Below are 22450 nucleotides of genomic sequence, written 5' to 3' on the forward strand. Positions count from 1 at the left end.
CCCATGGCAGCAAGAGTGAGAGAAAAAAGGAAGAAAAGTGGACTTCCCACTTTTAATTTAAAAAACAAATACATGATTTTCAAAGGTAGCTTCATCATCAACTTCTATTCTTCTGGCTAGAGCATTGCAAATCAGTCATCCATTACTGCATATGCAAAGGGGTGAGGGAGCCACGTTGAGTATGACTACATAACACTATCATTACACATTTTGCCTAGGTTCCTTTTCCATCCTCTGAGATAGGTCCCATGTTCCCAGTGTGCCCAGGATCATTCAGCTGTGAAAATTATATAACCAATTCCTATCAGAACAAATACCAGCATAAAAAAATATCTCTAGGGAAAAAACAAACCTTTTCATTCTCTCTTCCTGCCCATGAATCTTAATATTTTATTGAACCAAAGCATTTTAATAATTTACCAAAATGTAATCTAACCCTAATATGATTTATGGTAGGGTGTCTCTCTTTTCCTTTAACATTATTTTTTGGAGTTTGATCAGCTTTTTTCCTGACTCCATTTATCTCCTCACTTAACTCTTATGCTTTTGGGATTGGGTTTCATAAATGTACTTAGAAATGTTTCTTCTGCGGGGGGGTGCCTGAGTGGTTCAGTTGGTTAAGTGTCTGACTCTTGATTTTGGCTCTGGTCATGATCTTGTGGTTCCTGAGTTTGACCCCTGTGTCGGGCTCTGTGCTGACAGTGTGGAGTCTGCTTGGGATTCTCTCTCTCTCTCTCTCTCTCTCTCTCTCTCTCTCCCCCTCCCCCACTTTCTCTCTTTCTCTCTCAAAATAAATAAACTTAAAAAAAAGAAAAATGTTTTTGTAGAAATAGCAGGAAAATAGTAAATGCATATTGTGCTTGCATTTATTTATTTGTTCAAACTTTCCACAACTTTGACTTTACAGTTAATATCCTCATGTACTTCCCCTCTTTGTCTAAAACTATCTCTTTACCTTGTATATGCTCAGTTCCTTTCTCTTTGCTGTATTAATTTTCTTGGTTTAGAAAACAACCTCTGTACACTGATGTTGAAACCTTTGGTACATTTCTATTCTGCTGTCCAATCTCCATTAAAGTTTCTTTAAGGTATTTTTACTTCCCCAGTTTTTTGCATGGGCATCCTGGGCTTTATAACCTGTGTTGTGACATTGTGTCTTTCATTTTCTGGCATAAAAGAATCTTTGCCAAAAACTATTATGTTATAATACAGTCTATGAAAAGTATCAGTGTTTACATTTGATCTCATTTTAAAAAGTCATGTTCTTTTGTTTGAATATCAAAGTGATCATGTTAGTTTTCATTTCCCTGCCAAATAGGATACATGGTCTTTTCTGGGCCCTCATGAGCATTTGTATACTTTTTAATTCCCACGATACAGCTTTTACCTATACAACTGCTAAATTTGTATAGTAATCTTTTTATTTTCACCTGGTATATGTTGAGAGTAAGAGGGGAGAAAGCTGTGCCCTCAAATTCACATCTATACGATGTTAACACTGAAGGTCCTTGTGATCTTTGAAGGAAAAAATCAGGGTATTCTCATTTTACATTACTAAGTGTCTTAACCAAACTTAGATCTGAGTTTAAACACAGTAAACAGGATGTTTTGATACACACTTTAATTTTTTAGGATTTGAAAGAATATTTCATTTACCCATCTGGCCTACTTTAGACATGGGCGCAGATTCAAACATAAACAGAACAATGAAGACATAAAAGTGGCAAATGACTTTTCTTTTACCGCTCATCAGTTGAGTACACCCAGGTGCCCAGCTTTTATTAGCTTCCAACCAGGAAGGGTAATATTTGGATGATAACCCTTCCTTATCCTTACTTCATGTCACTTTGTATTTGTGACTGGCTACACATCTCAATTATCAGCACTCAAAGCTGACCGACAGCCCTTTTATTACATTTTCCTAATAAAGTCTTTACTATATTCCCTAAGATAGTTCTTTCCCACCTTCTTATCTTTTCTCAGGAGCTCCAATAATTCCACCACCTGCACTCTCAGCCAGTGACCTTGCTACGAACTTCATAGAAAAACACAGATGCAACCGGAAAGAATTTCCTTGTTTCTCTCCACCCTACTATACCTCTACTCATATGCTCTACCTTCCCTCTCTTTGTTCCTATTTAAAGGCCAATAATATGTAATTCACTCTTCTATGTGGGACCTCTCTCCCTATCATAAAACTACCTCTGTTTGAGCTGTAGCTAAAGCACCTCTTTCCTTTGATCTATTTATAGCACAGTTTCCTGAAAGAGGGCATGTCTCCTGCTTCACTTGATTTCCATCACCCTCATGACTCATGACCAACATCTTGCCAGAACCAGCGTCCTTGTTTTCCTTACCCTCTCAGCAGTACTTATGCCACGAACAAATCCTTCTTCTGGTGATACTTTCTTCTCTCACTACCATGATGCTACTCCTGTCTGTCTCTGCTACCTCTTTGGTTCCTTCTTAATTCTCTTTGATGGCCCCTCCTCTTACAGATCTCTGAACATCAGCTATAGTCCAGCCCTCTTCTACCTGTATTCTTTCTAGCTGTTACCATCGGACTCCATGCTTCAGAAACCATCTGTCAATAAATTACTCATTCATATCTCTACTGTAGACCATTTTGGGGCATAAGTTCTTACCTAGAATTTCTTCAAAATACCACATGGGGTATCAAGAGACCATTAAAAGGGAATAAAGCTTCTGTTCTACCTACTAATTTGTCTGGCTTTATATAGTAGTTTGGAAAAAAAGTCATTGTCAGCTTATGAATGATATAGTTTAATACTCTGTGAATCACCTCAGAAATTTAAAAAATAATAAAATTATCATAGAGTCAAATTTAATAATTCCCAGTGGAAATCCCCATTTTAAGGAATTTCTAATTATTTTGGTTGATATAACCGTGTTTTAAAAGCTGTTATTTCAGGGGTGCCTGGGTGGCTCAGTCGGTTAAGCATCCAGCTTCGGCTCAAGTCATGATCTCATGGTCCATGAGTTTGAGTCCCGCGTCGGGCTCTGTGCTGACAGCTCAGAGCCTGGAGCCTGTTTCAGATTCTGTATCTCCCTCTCTCTCTCTGACCCTCCCCCATTCATGCTCTGTCTCTCTCTGTCTCAAAAATAAATAAACATTAAAAAAAATTTTTTAAAGCTGTTATTTCAGATTCACTCTTCATTTTAACATGAATTGTGTATATGTCTGTTTGTTTTATTTGTATATTTTACACCATTCTGTACATGGGGTGAAAAAAGAAGCGTTAATTCTTTTTACCTCCATACTTGAAGTGCTGTTAGAATTACAGTTGTTATTGCTAAAGCTATAATTTAAAAATTTTTTTTTGTATTCTTAGTTAACAAATCTGTGTACTGATTTATTTTCTTTGGATTCACAAGATGCTTGGCATTTTTAGTACCATAAAGCTTCTCTTTGTCCCATTGTTAGATACTTAAGCATTATATATCTTAAATAAGCAGTGCATACCTTTATTTCTGCCTCCATGAATGAATGAAGATTAAATAAATAAGAGTTAGAATGGGTACAGAGGTGGTGTTTCAGACTTAGCAATACCAAGCCATCCAGTGACTGATAAATTACCCACACTCAAAGTCTCTTCTTTGAATGAGGCAATTGACAATTCATGTATTTTCAGGACTGTCTACCACTTAGTGATAACACAACTACAAGATCTGAACATATGAAGATTATCCTGCTTCCTTCATTCTCTAAGGACAGCAGCAGATAACACATGCCTGTTGTACTGTGTGTTCTTGATAATAACACAAGAGGAAGAAGGCCAGCAGGATGAGCAGGGAAGACTGCATATCTGCAGGGTGCATACTTTAGATTCAAGTTAATGAGATTCCAGAAAGTTCTTGCAAGATTGATGCAATCTGAGAAGAGTTTTCTGTCAATAGAAACTCCCTCTGTTTTTCCTTTATCCTTTTATTGCCTGTGTTTATTTTGGGTTCCAGTAAGGATCAGGTGACTGATGATGGTACAATGATCAACAAGAAATCTGATGGGAAGAAAAAAGGGCTTTTCTTTGTTGCTCCTGGTGCCTAATTCTCTTGTATTGAAAGCAGTTTTTCCTATAAGAATTTGAGGGGAGGATTCATTTCTCCTATTTTTTTCCCTCTTTAAAAAAATGTTTTTAATGTTTATTTTTGAGAGACAGGGAGAGAGAGAGACAGAGACAGAGAGAGAGAGAGAGAGAGAGAGAGAGAGAGAGAGAAAGCGCAAGCAAGGGAGGAGCAGAGAGAGAGGGAGACACAGAATCTGAAGCAGGCTCCAGGCTCCAAGCTGTCAGCACAGAATCCGACGCAGGGCTCGAACCCATGATCATTACCTTAGCAAAGTCGGACCCTTAACTGACTGAGCTAACCAGGCAACCCTCCCCTCTTTTAATGCTCTGTTGATCATATCTTTCTTTGTTTTTCTGTTCTCATGAGGCTTTGTGGCATGTTTTCCATTTGTGACATCTGTCCCAAAACTTCTTTTCATCCAAACATTTTCTTTCTGTCCTGAAGAGTTGCTTTCTACTCTGTTTTCCACTCTGGCCTTATCACCAAGATGTCATGTTGCCTTAGGCAAGTCCTAACTCCCTTGAGGGCTTCACTTTTCAACTCTGTAAAAGGAAACAGTTTGGTTAGAAATTTTCTAAGGTCCGTGTTAGCTCTGACATTCTCTTCTGCATCCTTTTGGTATGAAAGATTTCAAGTCTTGATTGGCATGATAGGCATTATTCTAGATGCTCAGAGGAATTAGACCTCTCTGCCACTATCCCTGACTGCTAAATGCCAGTGATTCACCACTCCTGGTCAGAGTGCAAGAACTCTCAACCAGTCTGTTACTAGAGCCAACAAAGAGAAAGAAAGTGCCACTGAGGTGTTCTAAAATATTGAATTAGTAGGAGAGGCTTATGAGAGCCATAAAGGATTGCTAGAGTGTTGGAAAGTTGAGAAAATTTGTTGAGGAAAGTTGAGAAAATTTGTTGAGCTTTATGTCTATCACTTTAACTTCCTGTGTTTCAATTTTTTCATTTTACCAAGAATGAATGGATTAGATGAGAGGTTCTCAACCTCACAGCACATGAGGAAACTTCATAAATATATAGGTTATGTAGGGTCCTTTAGGATCAATTAAATCAATTCTTTGGGTCAGAGGCAGGGTGACTGAGCATGAGGTCCATATTTTTAAAAGTGTTCCAGGTGATTCTCATGTGTATCTAGATTTGTGAGTCACTGGATTAGATGATCTCTAATCCATTTTAGCTCTGATTTTTTTGTGTGTGTCATAGCAGGGGGTCAGCAGACATTTTCTGCAAAGGGTCAGATGGTTACTATTTTCAGTTTAGTGAGCTATATGGTCGTTATGGCAACTGCTCAGCTAATGTAAACAAGTGGGTATGGCTGGATTTGGCCATAGTTCTGCTAACCTCTTGTCTATGGCATAGAATTTACATAGAATTGATGGAACACCAGCGATCATTTCTGCCCTATATATTAGCTAATGATATATATATCATATATATATCATAATATATCAGATATATATCAGATATATTATGATATATATAGATATATAGATATAGATATATAACATATAAAGGATGATTCTTAGTAACAGAGTTCTTTGGGGAAGCCAAAATATTTCAAAATTAAGATGCTTAGAGAAAAATCTTATTAAATACACCTTGGAAGAATATTTTGATGTGATATTTTAGATTGCTTGAGATTTCCTTTGAAATACTTTTAATGAATACCACATTGACCCAATTTTATTCATCAAGCACTTGCTGATGGCCTGTCATGAGCTTTTTAAAAATAATAATACCAGATAGAGTATAAGTAAGTTCAAGTTTGAGTAGTAGATTCAATAAGTGATGTGGGACCTTTCAGATTAAAGGGTAAGTTTTAGAGTTTTCTTTTGCCCGTTAGCACACTTAGTATCATGATTACTAAAGTTCTCAATTACTGAAAATAGAGGACAACATATTTGATACCTCTGTGTTTTTTAGGATATGCCTTTTGTCTTTGGTTGTAATGGGGTTTCTTTCTCTTGTGTCAGGAACACTATCTCTATTGCTTCTTGCAGTCAGAAAAAGTGACATTGATTTGCCATGTGGTTTGCTACAGGTTGGCAATAAACAATTCATGTAACAGGAAGCTATAATAATTTAGAAAGGATTAGAGTATATAGTATAAGTAACTCACTTATGCTGTTAATAATTGATAGCATTACAGTGCTTGACTGACTTTTTAAATTCTCAAGCATATGTAATAGACACAAAAAGATAGTCTAAAGTTTCAGGAATATGTTTTGAATAGAGAATCAGTTTTCATGATAACCATGATCTCCTAAGTCTCTGTACATGGCCGAAAGCTTATGCTAATGACTGTAATGTGGCTCTGGGTTTCAGGTGTGTATTAGTAAGTTCTGAAGAGCATCTGGTTTGGGCCTGCCAGGAAAGATTGATGATTTAAAACCTTCCTTTTATGTACTTCGCAGTTTAAAAATTTCTCTTATAAAGTGTGTGAAATTTTGGGGCGCCTGGGTGGCTCAGTCGGTTGAGCGTCCAACTTCGGCTCAGGTCATGATCTCACCATTTGTGAGTTTGAGCCCCGCATCGGGCCCTGTGCTGACAGCTCAGAGCCTGGAGCCTGTTTTGGATTCTTTGTCTCCCCCTCTCTCTCTGCGCCTCTCCGGCTCATGCTCTGTCTCTCTGTCAAAAATAAATAAACATTAAAAAAAATTTTTTTTAAAGTGTGTGAAGTTTTTCACATTGTATCAGTTTTGCTGATGATTCGCCTTACATTTATTTCTTGTCATCTTCCTGGGACAACCAGTTATGAAATCTCTTTACAGTATTGCCAGCCAGATGTTGGGCTTATGAAATATATTTTCTATTATCATGGCTCCTCCGGCATTATGCATATAGTCTAGGTGTTAATGCATAATTTTGATGCCCTGTTTTCTAAACAACCAAAAGGGTAAAAGGAAACAGAGCAAATATTTTCCTGAGGGAGAGGAGTCTGGGTTTCTAACTTGCTCTAGAAAAGGTCTTTAAGCCTTTTCTTCCTTCTTTGTCAATAGAAAGGGAAAAGGAAAATCAGGAATCTTTTTTTTTTTTTTTTTCACTGAACAAATCCGTTAAAAAATAAGGTTGAGATAAGATTGTGGAGCTTTCTTTTTGTTAAGACCATCACACTCCCCAAAGACTTTGTTCTCCTGATCCTTAGATTAGTAACTTCAGAAATTATTATAAAGATAATGAGATTCAGTTTTAAAGATTGACTTAGGAGAATTTTTGCAGCATAATAAATTTAAATAACAAAACCAGAAATTTAAAGCAGCCGATTCTCAAGTAAAAATGCCACCTCATTGTGGCTAAACTCAACTTTTATAGAAGTTTGTACAGATTATGTCAGGTTTTCCTCTTCATGTGAAGAATAGGTTGAGCGTCTCAGCGCCTGAGTGTCATTTTGCCCTCAGCATTTACTTCTTGAATTCTAAGACAAGTGCTCTCACCTCAACCGGTGATGGCTACTTTGAGACTTTCCTGTCAGCGGGCCACAGAGAGCTGCCCCTCATGCCTCCTAGAGCAGCCCCTTCACTGCACAGGAAGAGGCAGCTAGTCTGCAGTCTACAGTCACTCTGATAATTGCCAAATCTGAATTTCCATCCAGTGGCATGGTGGTTTTCACATATCACTTGAAAATGCTAATAGACACTCTAAATTAGAAAAAGGATTAAGTTACGTTAAAAAGAACTCAATTCAGGGGCGCCTGGGTGGCTCAGTCGGTTAAGCGTCTGACTTCGGCTCAGGTCATGATCTCACAGTTCCTGAGTTCGAGCCCCGCGTCGGGCTCTGTGCTGACAGCTCAGAGCCTGGAGCCTGCTTCAGCTTCTGTGCCTCCCTCTCTCTCTGCCCCTCCCCTGCTCATGCTCTGTCTCTCTCTGTCTCAAAAATAAATAAACATTAAAAAAAAAAAAACTCAATTCAGAACAACTAGTTGAGACTAAAAATCGTTTGGCATGTTGCCACTTCAAATCCAAATAGCAACGTGTATTTTCAGACTGAGAAGCTGTGAGGTACGGTTGCAGCCCCGATTTCCTACTGAAGGACTCCTAGCGCTGTCATTTGCCCTGCCCAGATAACTGCTTTCTGCATATGAGGTAGAACAATGGATTCACTTATCCCTAACAAAGATTTATTAAGGGACGGCATAATGCTAAATGCAGATGGGAAGGATACAACATGGAATGCTTTGAATAAGGTTACTGTAATAGGCAATGTGGGCTTAACATTAACCCTGTGGAGTGTAAGCTTCAGGTTCTGTCTCTTGCATGGGCACCTTCAGAGGCCCTATACTTAATTATACATGCATTTTTTAAAGTTTATTTATTTATTTTTAGAGAGAGAGAGAAAACATGTGTGAGCAGGGGAGGGGCAGAGAGGCAGGGAGAGAGAGAGAGAGAGAGAGAGAGAGAGAGAGAGAGAGAGAGAGAGAGAATCCCAAACAGGCCCTGTGCTAATACCACAGACATGGGGCTTGAACCCTTGAATCATGAGATCATGACCTGAGCCAAAACCAAGAGTCAGACACTCAACTGACTGAGCCATCCAGGTGCCCCATTAATGCATAATGTTGAGTCTTTAATGTAAGAGTCCCTTCAATTATTTAAGTTCCACCAAACCTGGGTCCATCCTGGGCCAGCTATGAATCTTTAGCTATGAAATCAAGCGTGTAAGAAATATGACTCCACTTTTGCTATAGTTGAATTTATTTTCCACTTGAACACACATGCTGCTGAGTGCAAGAAGCAATGTCAGTGTATTCAGAAATCTTGTTGGAAGTGAATCTAAATTCTGAATGGAGTTTACAGAATGCCTAGATCCTGAGGGGAGGGAGCATCTGGCCATAGGTTGCCCCTTATCTGTGCTCTGTCTCTGAGGCATTGATGTTGCTCTTTGACCTAGAGGAGCACAGTGCAGGGAGATTGAATCTTTGTTCTTCTGATCCTGATTGTGAATTCTTTGATGAGCTCTCTCTCAACTTTTTCCATGCCTTGGGCATGGAAGACCCTGAGGGATTAAAGGACTGGGATTTGGCTTCCCTTCAACACCCCTCTAGAAATACAGGAAAATCTGAAGCTTTGTCGAGTTATCTGGGTCTAGACATGCCAAGCACCCATGTCTACTGTAGTGCTTCCATGCCATTCCAGGCACTTAGGATGTTTCTCTAAGGTATGCCTAATTCCAGGCCTCCACCTAGAAATTGAGGCATAGACCTCTTGTGTTCCAAAAGTCCTCTAAATCTACCCAAGGATAGAACTTGAGTTTGGTTGCAGGGCAGGACTCATTTTTAGAGGAACTGGTGTCTAAGCCCTTTTGTTAAACGCTATTCGTGAGTCAGATTATGTAGTGAGGAGAGAAACTGTTTTTCACCTATCATAAATTCATCTCTGGCTACTGTTTTTGCATAAACAGTGTGATTTGAGTCTTTCAGACTTTGATTTTTGAAACTTTAAAGTCAATATTCATGTAGCTAAGAATTTTCAACTATCCATCTCTGGTTCTAAAAGCCAATTTTTGAAACTTAAAAGACCGGAATTGATTTTCTTCGCTCTGGTTCTATTGTGGTTTTCCCTTTAAAAAGCAAGTAGAATGGAAGTAGAATATAATAATTGGAGAGCCTTTGAGGTACAAGGAATTAGTAATTCATAATATCATCTAGCCACATCATCTATTCAGCAGTGGCATTTTAGTAGCTACAAAACTGGCCATGATGCAGGTATCTGCACTAACCACCTTTTCTCCTCATCAGAAAATGTTCTAATTCACTGAACTGAATGAGTGTCTGCTTGTATGCTGTGGATGAGTACCCGTTGTTAAGAACTTGTTCTTGGTCAGCAATATTTGACCATGCTGTGGGTAACTATAGTAACTATAGTAACTTTAAGCAATTAGACTATATGAAAGATGATGAGTTGAAAATTTCATTTCCAGGGGTACCTAGGTGGCTCAGTCAGTTAAGTGTGTCTGACTCTTTCAACGTTTATTTATTTTTGGGACAGAGAGAGACAGAGCATGAACGGGGGAGGGGCAGAGAGAGAGAGGGAGACACAGAATCGGAAACAGGCTCCAGGCTCTGAGCCATCAGCCCACAGCCCGACGCGGGGCTCGAACTCACGGACCGCGAGATCGTGACCTGGCTGAAGTTGGACGCTTAACCGACTGCGCCACCCAGGCGCCCCAAGTGTGTCTGACTCTTGATTTTGGCTCAAGTCATTATCTGACAGTTCGTGAGTTCAAGCCCCACATTAGGCTCCACGCAGACAGCATAAAGCCTGCTTGGAATCCTCTCTCTCCCTCTCTCCCTGATCCTCCCCTGCTTGTTCTCTCTCTCTATTTCTCTCTCCCTCTCTCTCTCTCTCTCTCAAAATAAATAAACTTAAGAAAAAGAAAATTTCATTTTCTAAATTAGGTAGGTACAATCCACTGCATTTGACTTTGAAGTTCTAGGTTCACCCTCAATGGTAAGCCTCACTAATGGAATAGTAATTTGCTATGGTCTTCACAACTCCTTACACACACACACACAAATTATATACATGTCAGTGCTGCCAAAATAGTGATTTTAAATATAATTTTCTAATAACACTGCATATAATTTGGAGTAGTTTAGATAGCAATATTTAATTGCTCACTGGAAGTATTAAAGTATGAAGGATTTTTGATACATAGTAGCTTTCTTGATGTGCTAAAGCACTTGAAGACTAGTGTAGAGTTCTTTGCATTGATGTACAGAGATGTCAACAGTCTCACTTTATTTTATAAAACTAAGCTACATTTCTCTCAATGATTTTAAGAGAGTAATATTATTTTTATGCATGATGAATACAATAAAATATTTTAAATGCATTTGAGCTATTTCTCTGGCATTTCCATCTCAGCATTAGTTACAATTCTAATTGACCTTCCAGATCAATTAGCTCTCTAGGAAAATAAATGACAATGAAATGCAAGAGTATACTTTAATTCAAAGTTAATAAAAAATAACTGAATCAGTATTTAACAACCTCTGAAAGTCACTCATAATTTGGATTTGAAAATATCATGTGTAGGAGCCATTCTAGAGTTATTTGTAATGGATGTGTGCTTTAGAGACTTTTCACTTTCATTAACAATGGATTTGGCTTAAAAGGGTTCTCCTCTTGAAACTTGAAAAATTATTGAAGATAATCTGAAGGTATTTTCAAGATAAAAAAATGAAGCAACCACATTACTAGACAGAAGAGCTTCACAAATAGCAAACTTGATCAATAGCATGTGAAAACAGGCAATATAAGAAATCATTTCTAATAATCTAAGCCTTAACTGTAAAAAAGGTTATAAATTAACATTGTAAAGGAGAGGGTTGAATTCTTGACTGAGTAAAACTAGAATCAATAATTACTTTTAAGACAAAAAAAGCAATAAATTTCTGTTGAATAAGCAGTTAATACCTGGGAAGGGCTGAGCCATCAAGGATGATATACTAAAAATAGAAATTGAGTGAATTCAGTCTTCAGCTCTTTCTTGTTATTCACTGATTTATTCATGTATATGTAATCATTCACATATTTATTCTTTTATTAATTTTTTTTCAAATATTTATTAAGTGCCTGTTGTTTGTAAGGCTATTTTAAGAGTTATATTCCAGGGGTGCCTGGGTGGCTCAGTCAGTTGAGTGTCTGACTTTGGCTCAGGTCATGATCTCACAGTTCGTACGTTCCAGCCCCCACTCCCCAGGCTCTGTCCTGATAGCTCAGAGCCTGGAGCCTGCTTCTGATTCTATGTCTCCCTCTCTCTCTGCCTCTTTCCCACTCACACTTTATCTCTCTCTCAAAAATCACTAAACATTAAAAATAAATAAATAAATAAATAAATAAATAAATAAATAAATAAATAAATAAAATTATATTCCAAATTCCAATCATAACTATTCAGCAGAATGTGTTCTTGTTAAAGAATTAAGCTAAGCACCTTTAAAAAATAGTTGAGCTCTTTCATTTCTGTACACATTAAAGGTATATGTATTAAATAGGCTTATAAAGCAAATGTGTACTTAATTTCAAACACAACTTTTATATGCAATGACATTTTGCTCAGCAGTGGATATTGATCTGGAGGTTATTTAGATTTAAAATGTAATTATTTAACTACAAATATGGGACAAGGACTTAAATTTATTTGAAGATTATTGTGAAGTCATTCAAAATTTACTAAGCAGCAAGGATTCATTGCCACCCAGCTGACTTACAGAATTGTAGATAGGTTTTTTTTTTAAAGTTCATTTATTTATTTTGAGAGAGAGAGAGAGAGAACACACATGCAAGGAAGGGGCAGAGAGAGAGGGAGAGAAAATCCCAAGCAGGCTCCATGCTGTTAGTGTGAAGCCCGATATGGAGCTTGATCCCACAAACCATGAGCTCATGACTGGAGCCAAATTTAAGAGTCAGATGCCTAACCAGCTGAGCCACCCAGGCACCCCTAAAATTGTAGATAGTTTTTAAGGCCGTTTGAGAGACAGGCAAGAATCTTTAGTAGTGGTTCTGAGGTGTGGAACATTTTATCATAATATACCAGTTATACAAGAGTGTGCAGTGTTGCTCATAGTTGAAGAAAAAAATTTCCCTCTTGACATCATCTATTCCTTTGAGTATAGTTGGGCTATTTATGTGTGGCTTGCATAACTGAGAATTAAAGACTCACAAAAATAAACAGGTCTATACAGAGCCCATTTATATAAATCCTATTTAATTCTCTTTGGTTAAGCTTTTAATTATATCCAATTATTTCCTGTTAGTTCATTGAAAAACCTTCTGACAAATAACCAAGTGACGACGGTCGGGCATCACATCTTACATGTTATTTTTTTAAGGAAACATCACACTAATTATGGCATTGCCTGCAGTTATTAAACAAAAATGAAACATTGTTATTTCATTTCAGATGCGATCTGTGAGCCGAGTCTTCAAGTTTATTGACATGCCTACAGAAGAAAGTAAACCACCTAGCAAGCCATTCAAACCATCCAAGGGCATCCCGCTCTCAAAAGTTATGATTACTGAGAATCAGCATGCGAGGGAAGATGACATCTGGCCCTCAGGGGGCCAAATGACAGTCAAAGACCTTACAGCAAAGTATACAGATGGTGGAAATGCCATATTAGAGAACATTTCCTTCTCAATAAGTCCTGGCCAGAGGGTAAGATTTCAACATTGCTTGCTTTGTTAGACCTGTGTTCAGTAAGTAAATCTCAGTAGCCTAGACCAATGTATTAGTAAAATCCATTGGTAGCATTATTATTATAGACTAGGGACAATATTGAACATACATATTTCAAGTTATTGTTTACGAAGTCCTTATTTTTTAATCTGATAATTTAGTTTGCAGAGGTCAGAAATGATATAGTTGGTTCATTTTAAATGTGATTCTACTTGTAGAATAGGTAATTGATTGCTAGGTTACTAACCAAAAGAATCCATTAAATAAACCAAAATTATGACATGTTTTAGATTTGGCCTCTTGAAACTATCTTCCATTTCAGGTAAGAGAAATATTTTGTTGTTGACTCTAATTTCTTTGTAAATTTTACCTAGTATAACTCTGTCAAACAGGTGGTACTTTCTAAATTAGCTTTGTTCAGTTTATTTGTTTATTTGGAATCTTAATCAAGGTATGGATTATTTCAATTTTTCCCCAATATTTACCAAGAAAAAATTATTTACTAAACAACTGTTTTATTATTTAATAAGCAAAAATAACCGTGCATTATTTTGAATTGTTCCATAGAGATTTCAGCCCTGGACTGACCACATGGATGGTATTCAAATATACCAATTCTAGAATTAATTCTAGGTGAAAGGGACAGTCATTCTTCCTAAAGTCTGTGTCCTATAAATGTGGTTTTATATTTTATATTTCAAAGTTCTTATTCTGGGCTGCTCCATAAATCTAGACAGGATTATTCCTTTGTTTTATTTTTTAAAATTGAGATAGAATACAATAGAGCCACTTCCCTTTTTTTTTTTTTTTTAAGAGAAAGAGCGCATGAATAGAGGAGGGGAAAGAGAGAGACAGAGAGAGAGAGAGAGAGAGAGAGAGAGAGAGAGAATCTTAAGCAGGCTCCACACTTAGCATGGAGCCTGATGTTGGGCTCCATTCCATGACCCTGGGATCATGACCTGAGTTGAAACCAAAAGTTGGATGCTCAACTGACTGAGCTATCCAGGTACCCTATAGAGCCACTTCTAATGAAAACTGAATCTTAAACTTTCTCTCTTTGTGGCTTAATATCAAATAGAATTTTTTTTTATTTGTTGAGATAATGGTCTCTAAACTTTTTTAGGCCACTATCAGTGTCATCAACATAGGAACAGACTCTTATCACTTGCTTTTTGCCCATGGGTTTAAGAATATTTCATATTTGACGCATTGGAAAAAGTTCTACTAAAAAATGTAGAGTGAGCAAAAATGTTCCTGTATACCATGCTAAATGGCTTGAAATGGCACACCAGAAATTTTGACTCCCTTTTTTAATTTTACAGTTAGTATCAATAAATTCACATACTACTAAAATTAGCTCTTTAATTTTTGCCGATCAAGAATGGGACTTGTTTTTTTTTCTTTTTGTTGAGAGAAAACAGTTTTTTTTAAGTTTTTATTTTAATTCCAGTTAGTTAACATACAGTGCAATATTAGTTTCAGGTGTACAATATAGTGATCCAATAATCCCATACAACACCCAGTGCTCATCACAACAAGTGCACTCCTTACTCCCATCACCTATTTAACACATCCTGCTGCCACCCCCCTTCTGGTAACCATCAGCTTGTTCTCTGTAGTTAAGAGTCTGCTTTTTGGCTTCTCTCCCTCTTTTTTTTCCCCCTTTGCTCACTTGGTGTTTCTTAAATTCCATGTATGAGTGAAATCATATGGTATTTGTCTTTCTCTGACTGACTTAGTTCGCTTAGCATAATACTCTCTAGTTCCATCCAGGTCATTGAAAATGGCAAGATTTCATTACTTTTTATGGCTGAATAATATTCCAGTGTGTGTGTGCATGTGTGCGTGTGTACATGTGTGTGTGTGTGTACACATACATACCACATCTTCCTGATCCATTCATTAGTTGATAGGCACTTGGGTTGCTTCTATATCTTGGTTATTGCAAATAATGCTTCTATAAACATAGAGGTTAATGTATCCCTTTGAATTAGTGGTTTTGTATTCTTTGAGTAAATACCCGGTAGCATGATTGCTGGATCATAGGGTAGTTCTATTTTTAACTTTTTCAGGAACCTCCATACTGTTTGCCAAAGTAGCTGCACCAGTTCCCACCAACATTGCAAGAATGTTCCCCTTTCTCCACATCCTTGCCAACACCTGTTGTTTCTTGTTGATTTTAGCCATTCTGACATGTGTGAGGTAATATCTTGTTGTAGTTTTGATTAGTAATTCCCTGATGAGGAGTTATAGCGAGCATCTTTTCATGTGTCTATAAGCCACCTGGATGTCTTCTTTGGAGAAAGAAATGTCTGTTTGTGTCTTCTGCCCATTTTTTAACATTTATTTATTTTCTGAGAGAGAGAGACAGAGCATTAGTGGGGGAGGAGCAGAGAGAGAGAGGGAGATACAGAATCTGAAGCAGGCTCTAGGCTCTGAGTTGTTAGCACAGAGCCTGATGCAGGGCTCGAACCCACAAACTGTGAGATCATGACCTGAGCCAAAGTCAGGTGCTTAACCAACTGAGCCACCCAGGCACCCCTCTTCTGCCCCTTTTTTAATTGGATTATTCATTTTTTGGGTGTTAAGTTTAGAAGCTCTTTATGTATTTTAGATACTAACCCTTTATGATATGTCATTTACAAATATCTTCTCCCACACTGTAGGTTGACTTTTAGTCTTATTGATTGTTTCCTTCACTGTTCAGAAGCTTTTTTATGTTGAGGTAGTCCTCATAGTTTATTTTTCCCTTGCCTCAGGAGACACCTAGAAAGAAGTTGCTATAGCTGATATCGAAGAGGCTACTGTCTGTGCTCTCTTCTAGGATTTTTATGGTTTCGGGTCTCACATGTAGGTCTTGCATCCATTTTGAATTTATTTTTGTGTGTGGATGGTGTAAGAAAATGGGCTAGTTTCTTTCTTTTGCATGTTGCTGTCCAGTTTTCCCAGTACCATTTATTGAAGAGGCTGTCTTTATCCCATTGGATATTCTTTCCTGCCTTGTCGAAGATTAAGTGATATAGTTGTGGGTTCATTTCTGGGTTCCCTATTCTGTTCCATTGATTTATGTGTTCTCTTTTTGTGTCTATACTGTACTGTTTTGATCACTACAGGTTTGTAATATAACTTGAAGTCCAGAATTGTGATGCCTCCAGCTTTGCTTTTCTTTTTCAAGGTTGCTTTGGCTATTCAGCGTCTTTTGTAGTTTCATATAAATTTTAAGATTGATTGTTCTAACTCTGTGAAAAAGGCTGTTGGTATTTTAATAGGGATTGCATTAAATGTGTAGATTGCTTTGGGTGGTAAAGACATTTTAACAATATTCATTCTTCCATGAGCATGGAAGTTCTTTCCATTTGTTCATGTCATCTTAAATTTCTTTCATCAGTGTTTTATAGTTTTCAGAGTAGAGGTCCTTCACCTCTTTGATTAGGTTTATTCCTAGGTGTCTTATTATTTTTGGTGCAGTTGTAAATGGGATTGTTTTTTTAATTTCACTTTCTGGTGTTTCATTACTGGTGTATAGAAATGCAACAGATTTCTGTACATTGATTTTGTATCCTGTGACCTTATTGAATTTGTTTATAAGTTCCAGCAGTTTTTAGGTGGAGTCTTTTGTATTTTCTATATAGAAAATATCATCCATCATGTCATCTGCAAATAGTGAAAGTTTTATTGCTTCCTTACCAATCTGGATGCTTATTATTTATTTTTGTTTTTTGATTGCTGTGGCTAGGACTGCCAGTACAATGTTAATAAAAGTGGTTAAGAGTGGAAGGGTAGATATCATTGTCTTGTTCCTGACCTTAGGGGAACAGATCTCAGTGTTTCCCCATTAAGGATGATGTTAGCTATGGGTTTTTCATATATTGCCTTTATTATATTGAGGCATGTTCCCTCTAAACCTCTTTAGAAGAGGTTTTTTTTTTATCATGAATGGATATTGTACTTTGTCAAATGCCTTTTCTGTGTCTATTGAAATAATCATATGGTTCTTACCCTTTCTCTTAAAGGATCATTGTTGATTGATGTTGATTAATTGGCAAATATTGAACCACCCTTGCAACCCAGGAATAAATCCCACTTGATCATGTTGAATGTTTTTTTAATGTATCAATGTATTATTGAATTTGGTTTGCTAATATTTTGTTGAAGATTTTTGCATCTATGTATATCAGTGATATTGGCCTATAGCTCTCTTTTTTATGGTGACTTTTGGGTGTTTGTGTATGTGTGTGTGTGTCCTTATCTGGTTTTGGTATCAGGATAATGGTGGCCTCATAGAATAAATTTGGACATTTTTCTTCCTTTTCTATTTTTGGAATAGGCTGAAAAGAATAGGTATTAATTCCTCCTTAAAAGTTGGTAGAATTCACCTACAAAGTCATTTGGTCCTGGACTTTTGTTTGTTGAGAGTTTTTGATTACTGATTCAATTTCTTTGTTGGTTATCAGTCTGTTCAAATTTTCTGTTTCGTCGTGTTTCAGTTTTGGTAATATGTATGTTTTTAGAAATTTATCCGTCTCTGTTAGGTTGTCCAGTTTGTTGGCATATAGTTTTTCATAATATTCTCTTATAATTGTTTGTATTTCTGTGGTATTGGTTGTTATTTCTCCTCTCTCATTTGTGATTTTAGAGGAAAAACAGTTTCAAATCAACATAAATGGAAAAATTAGGTTTTAGATTGAATTTGTCCCTTATATTAGAATGAGGCTGTTTACATTGTTTAAAGTTATGCTTTGGAACTATGTAAAATTAATTATTTGCCTTTGTTACTCCCTTGCATTGAGAAAACATGTAATTAAGTAGTTTCTTTTGCCTTGCACATTAGTGAATGCCACAGGCAGCTGAAGATGTCTTTGGGATCACTGGGATAGGTTCCAAAAGTGATGTCAAGTTATAAACAATAGCAGCAAATAGGTTGATATAAACCAGGGTGAAAAGTCTTGGTAAATTACTTCCTTTTTCTTCTCCTGACATCCTCCTACCCCTTTGCTTTCCTGATGCTCAATTGCCCATTAAATTAAATTAACCAAGTCCTAGTAGAGCAACAGAATTTACAGAGTCCTCATTCCTGTAGGTAGTTTCCTTGATGTGAGAGTAATAATAAGAGCTGCTCTAAAGTTAGGAAGAAGCAGTATGTTTAGGCATTTCATATTCTCTGAACCTTTATATAGAAAATAGGCCATATGTGTTTAGTAACTATTCTTTGCCAGGAATGGTAGGTCTTTGGAAAAATTAAAAATTACTTACATAAGGCTTTGGATATTGCCATTCAAAGAGTGAAACTAATGTTTATCAAGTGTTTATAATGTCCCAAACACCATTTAAAGACATTTATTTGCTATCACATTCAATATTATAATTCCAAAGGTAGATATTATTACCCTCTTTGTATAATGGAAGAAACTGAAGTCCAATCAAGTGAGTGAGTTAGAAAGGATCTTTAAATCCAAATCTGTCTGACTTCGTAGTTCTTTTTCACCTGCTTCCCTTAAAAGAAGAAAAAGGAGGAACCAAAGGAGAAGAAGAGGAGAGAAAAAGAGATATCTGCCCCAGAAAATGACCATCTAAAAGGGGAAATGCAAGGTCCACTAAGAACTGAGGCAGGTCACTGTGAAGCTAAAAAAGCTTAAGTTTCAGAGAACTTTACTTGCCTGAGCTCCTTCCAAAGCCCTATACCTAATTTTATATTTATAATTCTAAAATATTTATTCCTAGAAAGAACTACTCCTCCATATTTTATAAACTTCAGGTTCTAAAAATCCTTGTTATACCCTTGAATAAAATATACATAGGTAAAATTCTAAGGTAAAGAGAAAGGAGTTACTGTCAGTTGGCTGGGAGTTGGGCTATTTAGGGAAAGTTTTCTATAAGAAGTGGCATTTAGAAGGAGACTTTGAGACTTGAACTGTGTATTTGAACAAGCAAGGGTGAGTAAAAAAGGGTGCTATAGGCAGAGAGAATAATACAAGCATGGGGCATGTACAGAAAACAATGACTGATTCAGTCAGAATGGGGGATGCATAAAGGATGAAATGGAAGACAGGATTGAAGCAAGATGATGGAAATTACGAATCTTGAGAGCTGAAGCAATAAAGGAAATTGAAGACTTGGAAGATCCTACTCAGGTTTGCTACTAAATGATTTTTGGTCATCTTCAAGAAAGCAGTTTCTCAAAGTGTTGTTCCCTGGACCAGCATCATCTGCATCAGTTGAAAACTTGTGAAAAATGCATATTCTGAGCCCCACTCAATCCTACTGAATAAAAACTCTGAGTATAGGGACAATGGTCTTTATCACTGATGCATTCCCTTCCAAGCATGAGAGCCCAATTTAAGAGAGCCATGAGGTGTAGAGAAATAAGAGTAGAAGTTCAACTGCAAAGGGTTAGGGAATGGGTGAGTACTGAAGTGAGGAATTATGTAGAACACCAACATTGGTGGTGAAAAGAGATAGCTGGAACAACTGTATAAGAGGATGGCTCTCTGGAAGAATTTGCCTTTTCACTGTAGAGGAGTATAGTTTTTGTTTTTGTTTTTGTTTTTGTTTTTTGTTTTGTTTTTTTTTGTTTTGTGAGAAGGAAAGCAGATAAGTGGAGTTAAAGAGAACTATTGGGCAGAGTTGGGAAAATGAAGATGTTCATGTTATACAACCTTGGTCTTTTAAGTCAGTTATAAGGCAAAATCATGGGAGTCAAGTAGTGTCCATCCTGTAACTTTGTTCTTCAGTATTGTGTTGGTTATTCAGGGTCTTTTGCATTTCCATACAAACTTTAGAATCGGTTTGTCAGATCCACAAAATAACTTGCTTTTTTATTTTGATTGGGATTGCACTGACTCTATAGACCAAATTGGGAAGAACTGATATCTTGACAATATTGAGTCTTCCTTTTCATGAACATGGACCATCTCTCTATTTACTTAATTTTTCTTTGATTTCATTCATCAGAGTTTTATCATTTTCCTCATCTAGATCTTGTACATATTTTCTTATGTTTATTCTAAGTATTTTGTTTTGGGAAGTGCTAATGTAAATGGTAATGTGTTCTTAATTTCAAATTCCTCTTGTTCATTGCTGGTATTTAGGAAAGCAATTGACTTTTGTAGAAGAACTCTGTATCCTACAAGTTTTCTTTAATTACTTATCAGTTCCAGGAGTTTTATTCCTGATTTAGATTTTCTACATGGATGATAGTCATCTGTGAACAAAGACAATTTTATTTCTTTCTTCCCAGTCTGTATGCCTTTCATTTCCTTTTCTTGTCTTAATGCATTATCTAGGATTTCCAGTATTATGTTGAAAAGGAGTTTTGAGAAGGGGCATCCTTGCCTTGTTCCTGACCTTTGCAGGAAGTCTTTGAGTTTCTCACCCTTACAGGTGATGTTAACTATAGGGTTTTGTAGATGTTTTTATCAAGTTAAAGAAGTTCCCCTCTTTCCTAGTTTTCTGAGAGTTTTTAACCAGGAATTAGCATTGGATCTTGTCAAATGAATTCTGCATCTATTGTTATAATCGTGTGATTTTTCTTAGCCCATTGATATGATGGATTATATTAATTCATTTTTGAATTTTGAACCAACCTTGTATATCTAGAATAAATCCTACTTGGTCGTGGCGTCTAATCTTTTTACACGTTGTTGGATTTGATTTGGTAACATTTTGCTGAAGATTTTTGGTTCTATGTACATGAGAAATGTTGATATTTAATGTCTTTTATAGCTTTGGTATTATTTTAATGTTGGCCTCGTAGAATAGTTATAAGTATTCCCTCTGCTTCTATCTCCTGGAAGAAACTGTAGAGGATTGGTAGAATTTTGACTTTAAATATTTGGTTGAACTCACCAGCAAATCTATCTGGACTTGGAGATTTCTGAATTGGAAGGTTTTTAATTGTTTATACAATTTCTTTAAAAGATATGTACCTATTTACATTGTCCATTTCTTCTGGCGTAAGTTTTGAAAGATTGTATCTTTCAAGGAATTGGTCTGTTTCATCTAGATTATCAAACTGGTGGTCATATAGTTGTTCATAGTATTCCTTTATTATTCTCTTACGATGGGGTATATAGTGATGTTCCCTCTTGCAATTGTAATGTTAGTAATTGGTGTCAACTCTCGTATTTTCTTAGTTAGCCTGGCTAGAAGCTTATTAATTTTATTGATCTTTTCAAAGTACCTGTTTTCATTGATTTTCTCTACTGATTTCCTGTTTTCAATTAGTTGATTTTGCTCTAATTTTTATTATTTCTCTTCTGCTTCCTTTGAACTTAATTTGCTCTTTTTTTTTTCCCAGTTTCCTAAGGTAGAAACTTAGATAATTGATTTTAGATATTTCTTCTCTTCTAATGTATGCATTTAGTGCTATAAATTTCTCTCTGTGCTGCTTTTACTGCATGACACAGGATGGCTAGTGTGACCTGGAGTTGGGTATTTTCCTTCCCTAGATCAGTTGGGTTCTAATAAAAAGCCCAGTCGTTAGACTCTGGTAAAATAGTTTCTCTTGAGGGAGGGTTTGTGAAGAAAAGAATTCTCTAATGCTCAGGAGTACTGCAAAATTGTTGCTTTCCCCCTTCTCTTGCTGGAGGCACCAAAGGATTTTTCTGTATTTTTTACTGTGAGATGGTAAAACTGGTTGGGCCCCTGGAGCTAATACTCACAAAAGTCTGGGGGCCCTTCTACAAATGTCCTCTTCTGGACGTTTTTACTCTCATACTTGTCTACACTGAGCCTCCAGTAATTCTTTAGTTACAGCTTAGGGTTTTTCAGTCTGATTCTGGTTTCTGCAGAGGTTTCTGATCATGGTTTCTTTTCTAGTAAATTGTGATTTTCTGTGTCTGTCTGTCTCTCCATTTATGACGGCTACAGTTTGTTGTATGTTTTCACTCTCCAATAGATGTAAGAAGGCTTTTGATTCTTCAGTTTGCTTAGCTTTTTACTTGTTTTTAGGCCAGAGTGATGACATTCAAGTTCCTTATATTTTGGACCAGAAACCAGAAGTCCTGTTTTTCATCTTTTAATCCCTTTGCTTAGAATATGTTAAATGCTTGCATGAATGAATAGCTTATACCTACTTCTAGGTCATATGAATGATTAAAGTAGGAACTGATTCTTAAAATGTTATTCTGAGCAGCTCTCTTTAAGATTGTTATTTCTGCTGCCTTGCCCTTAGA

At 36.7% G+C, this 22450-nt stretch overlaps 1 protein-coding gene across 2 annotated transcripts in view; it reads left to right on the top strand.

Annotated features, from left to right (window-relative positions):
* Window positions 1–22450, top strand: part of CFTR (CF transmembrane conductance regulator) — a 188665-nt gene that overhangs the window by 133994 nt on the left and 32221 nt on the right. For both annotated transcript variants that reach the window (XM_045495404.1, XM_045495405.1), the window contains one exon: window positions 13002–13256. In XM_045495404.1, the coding sequence (XP_045351360.1) occupies window positions 13002–13256 (255 nt within the window). The remainder of the gene's footprint in view (window positions 1–13001; window positions 13257–22450) is intronic.

Source organism: Leopardus geoffroyi, chromosome A2 (genome assembly GCF_018350155.1).
Source record: "Leopardus geoffroyi isolate Oge1 chromosome A2, O.geoffroyi_Oge1_pat1.0, whole genome shotgun sequence".
NCBI classification, from domain to species: Eukaryota; Metazoa; Chordata; class Mammalia; order Carnivora; family Felidae; genus Leopardus; species Leopardus geoffroyi.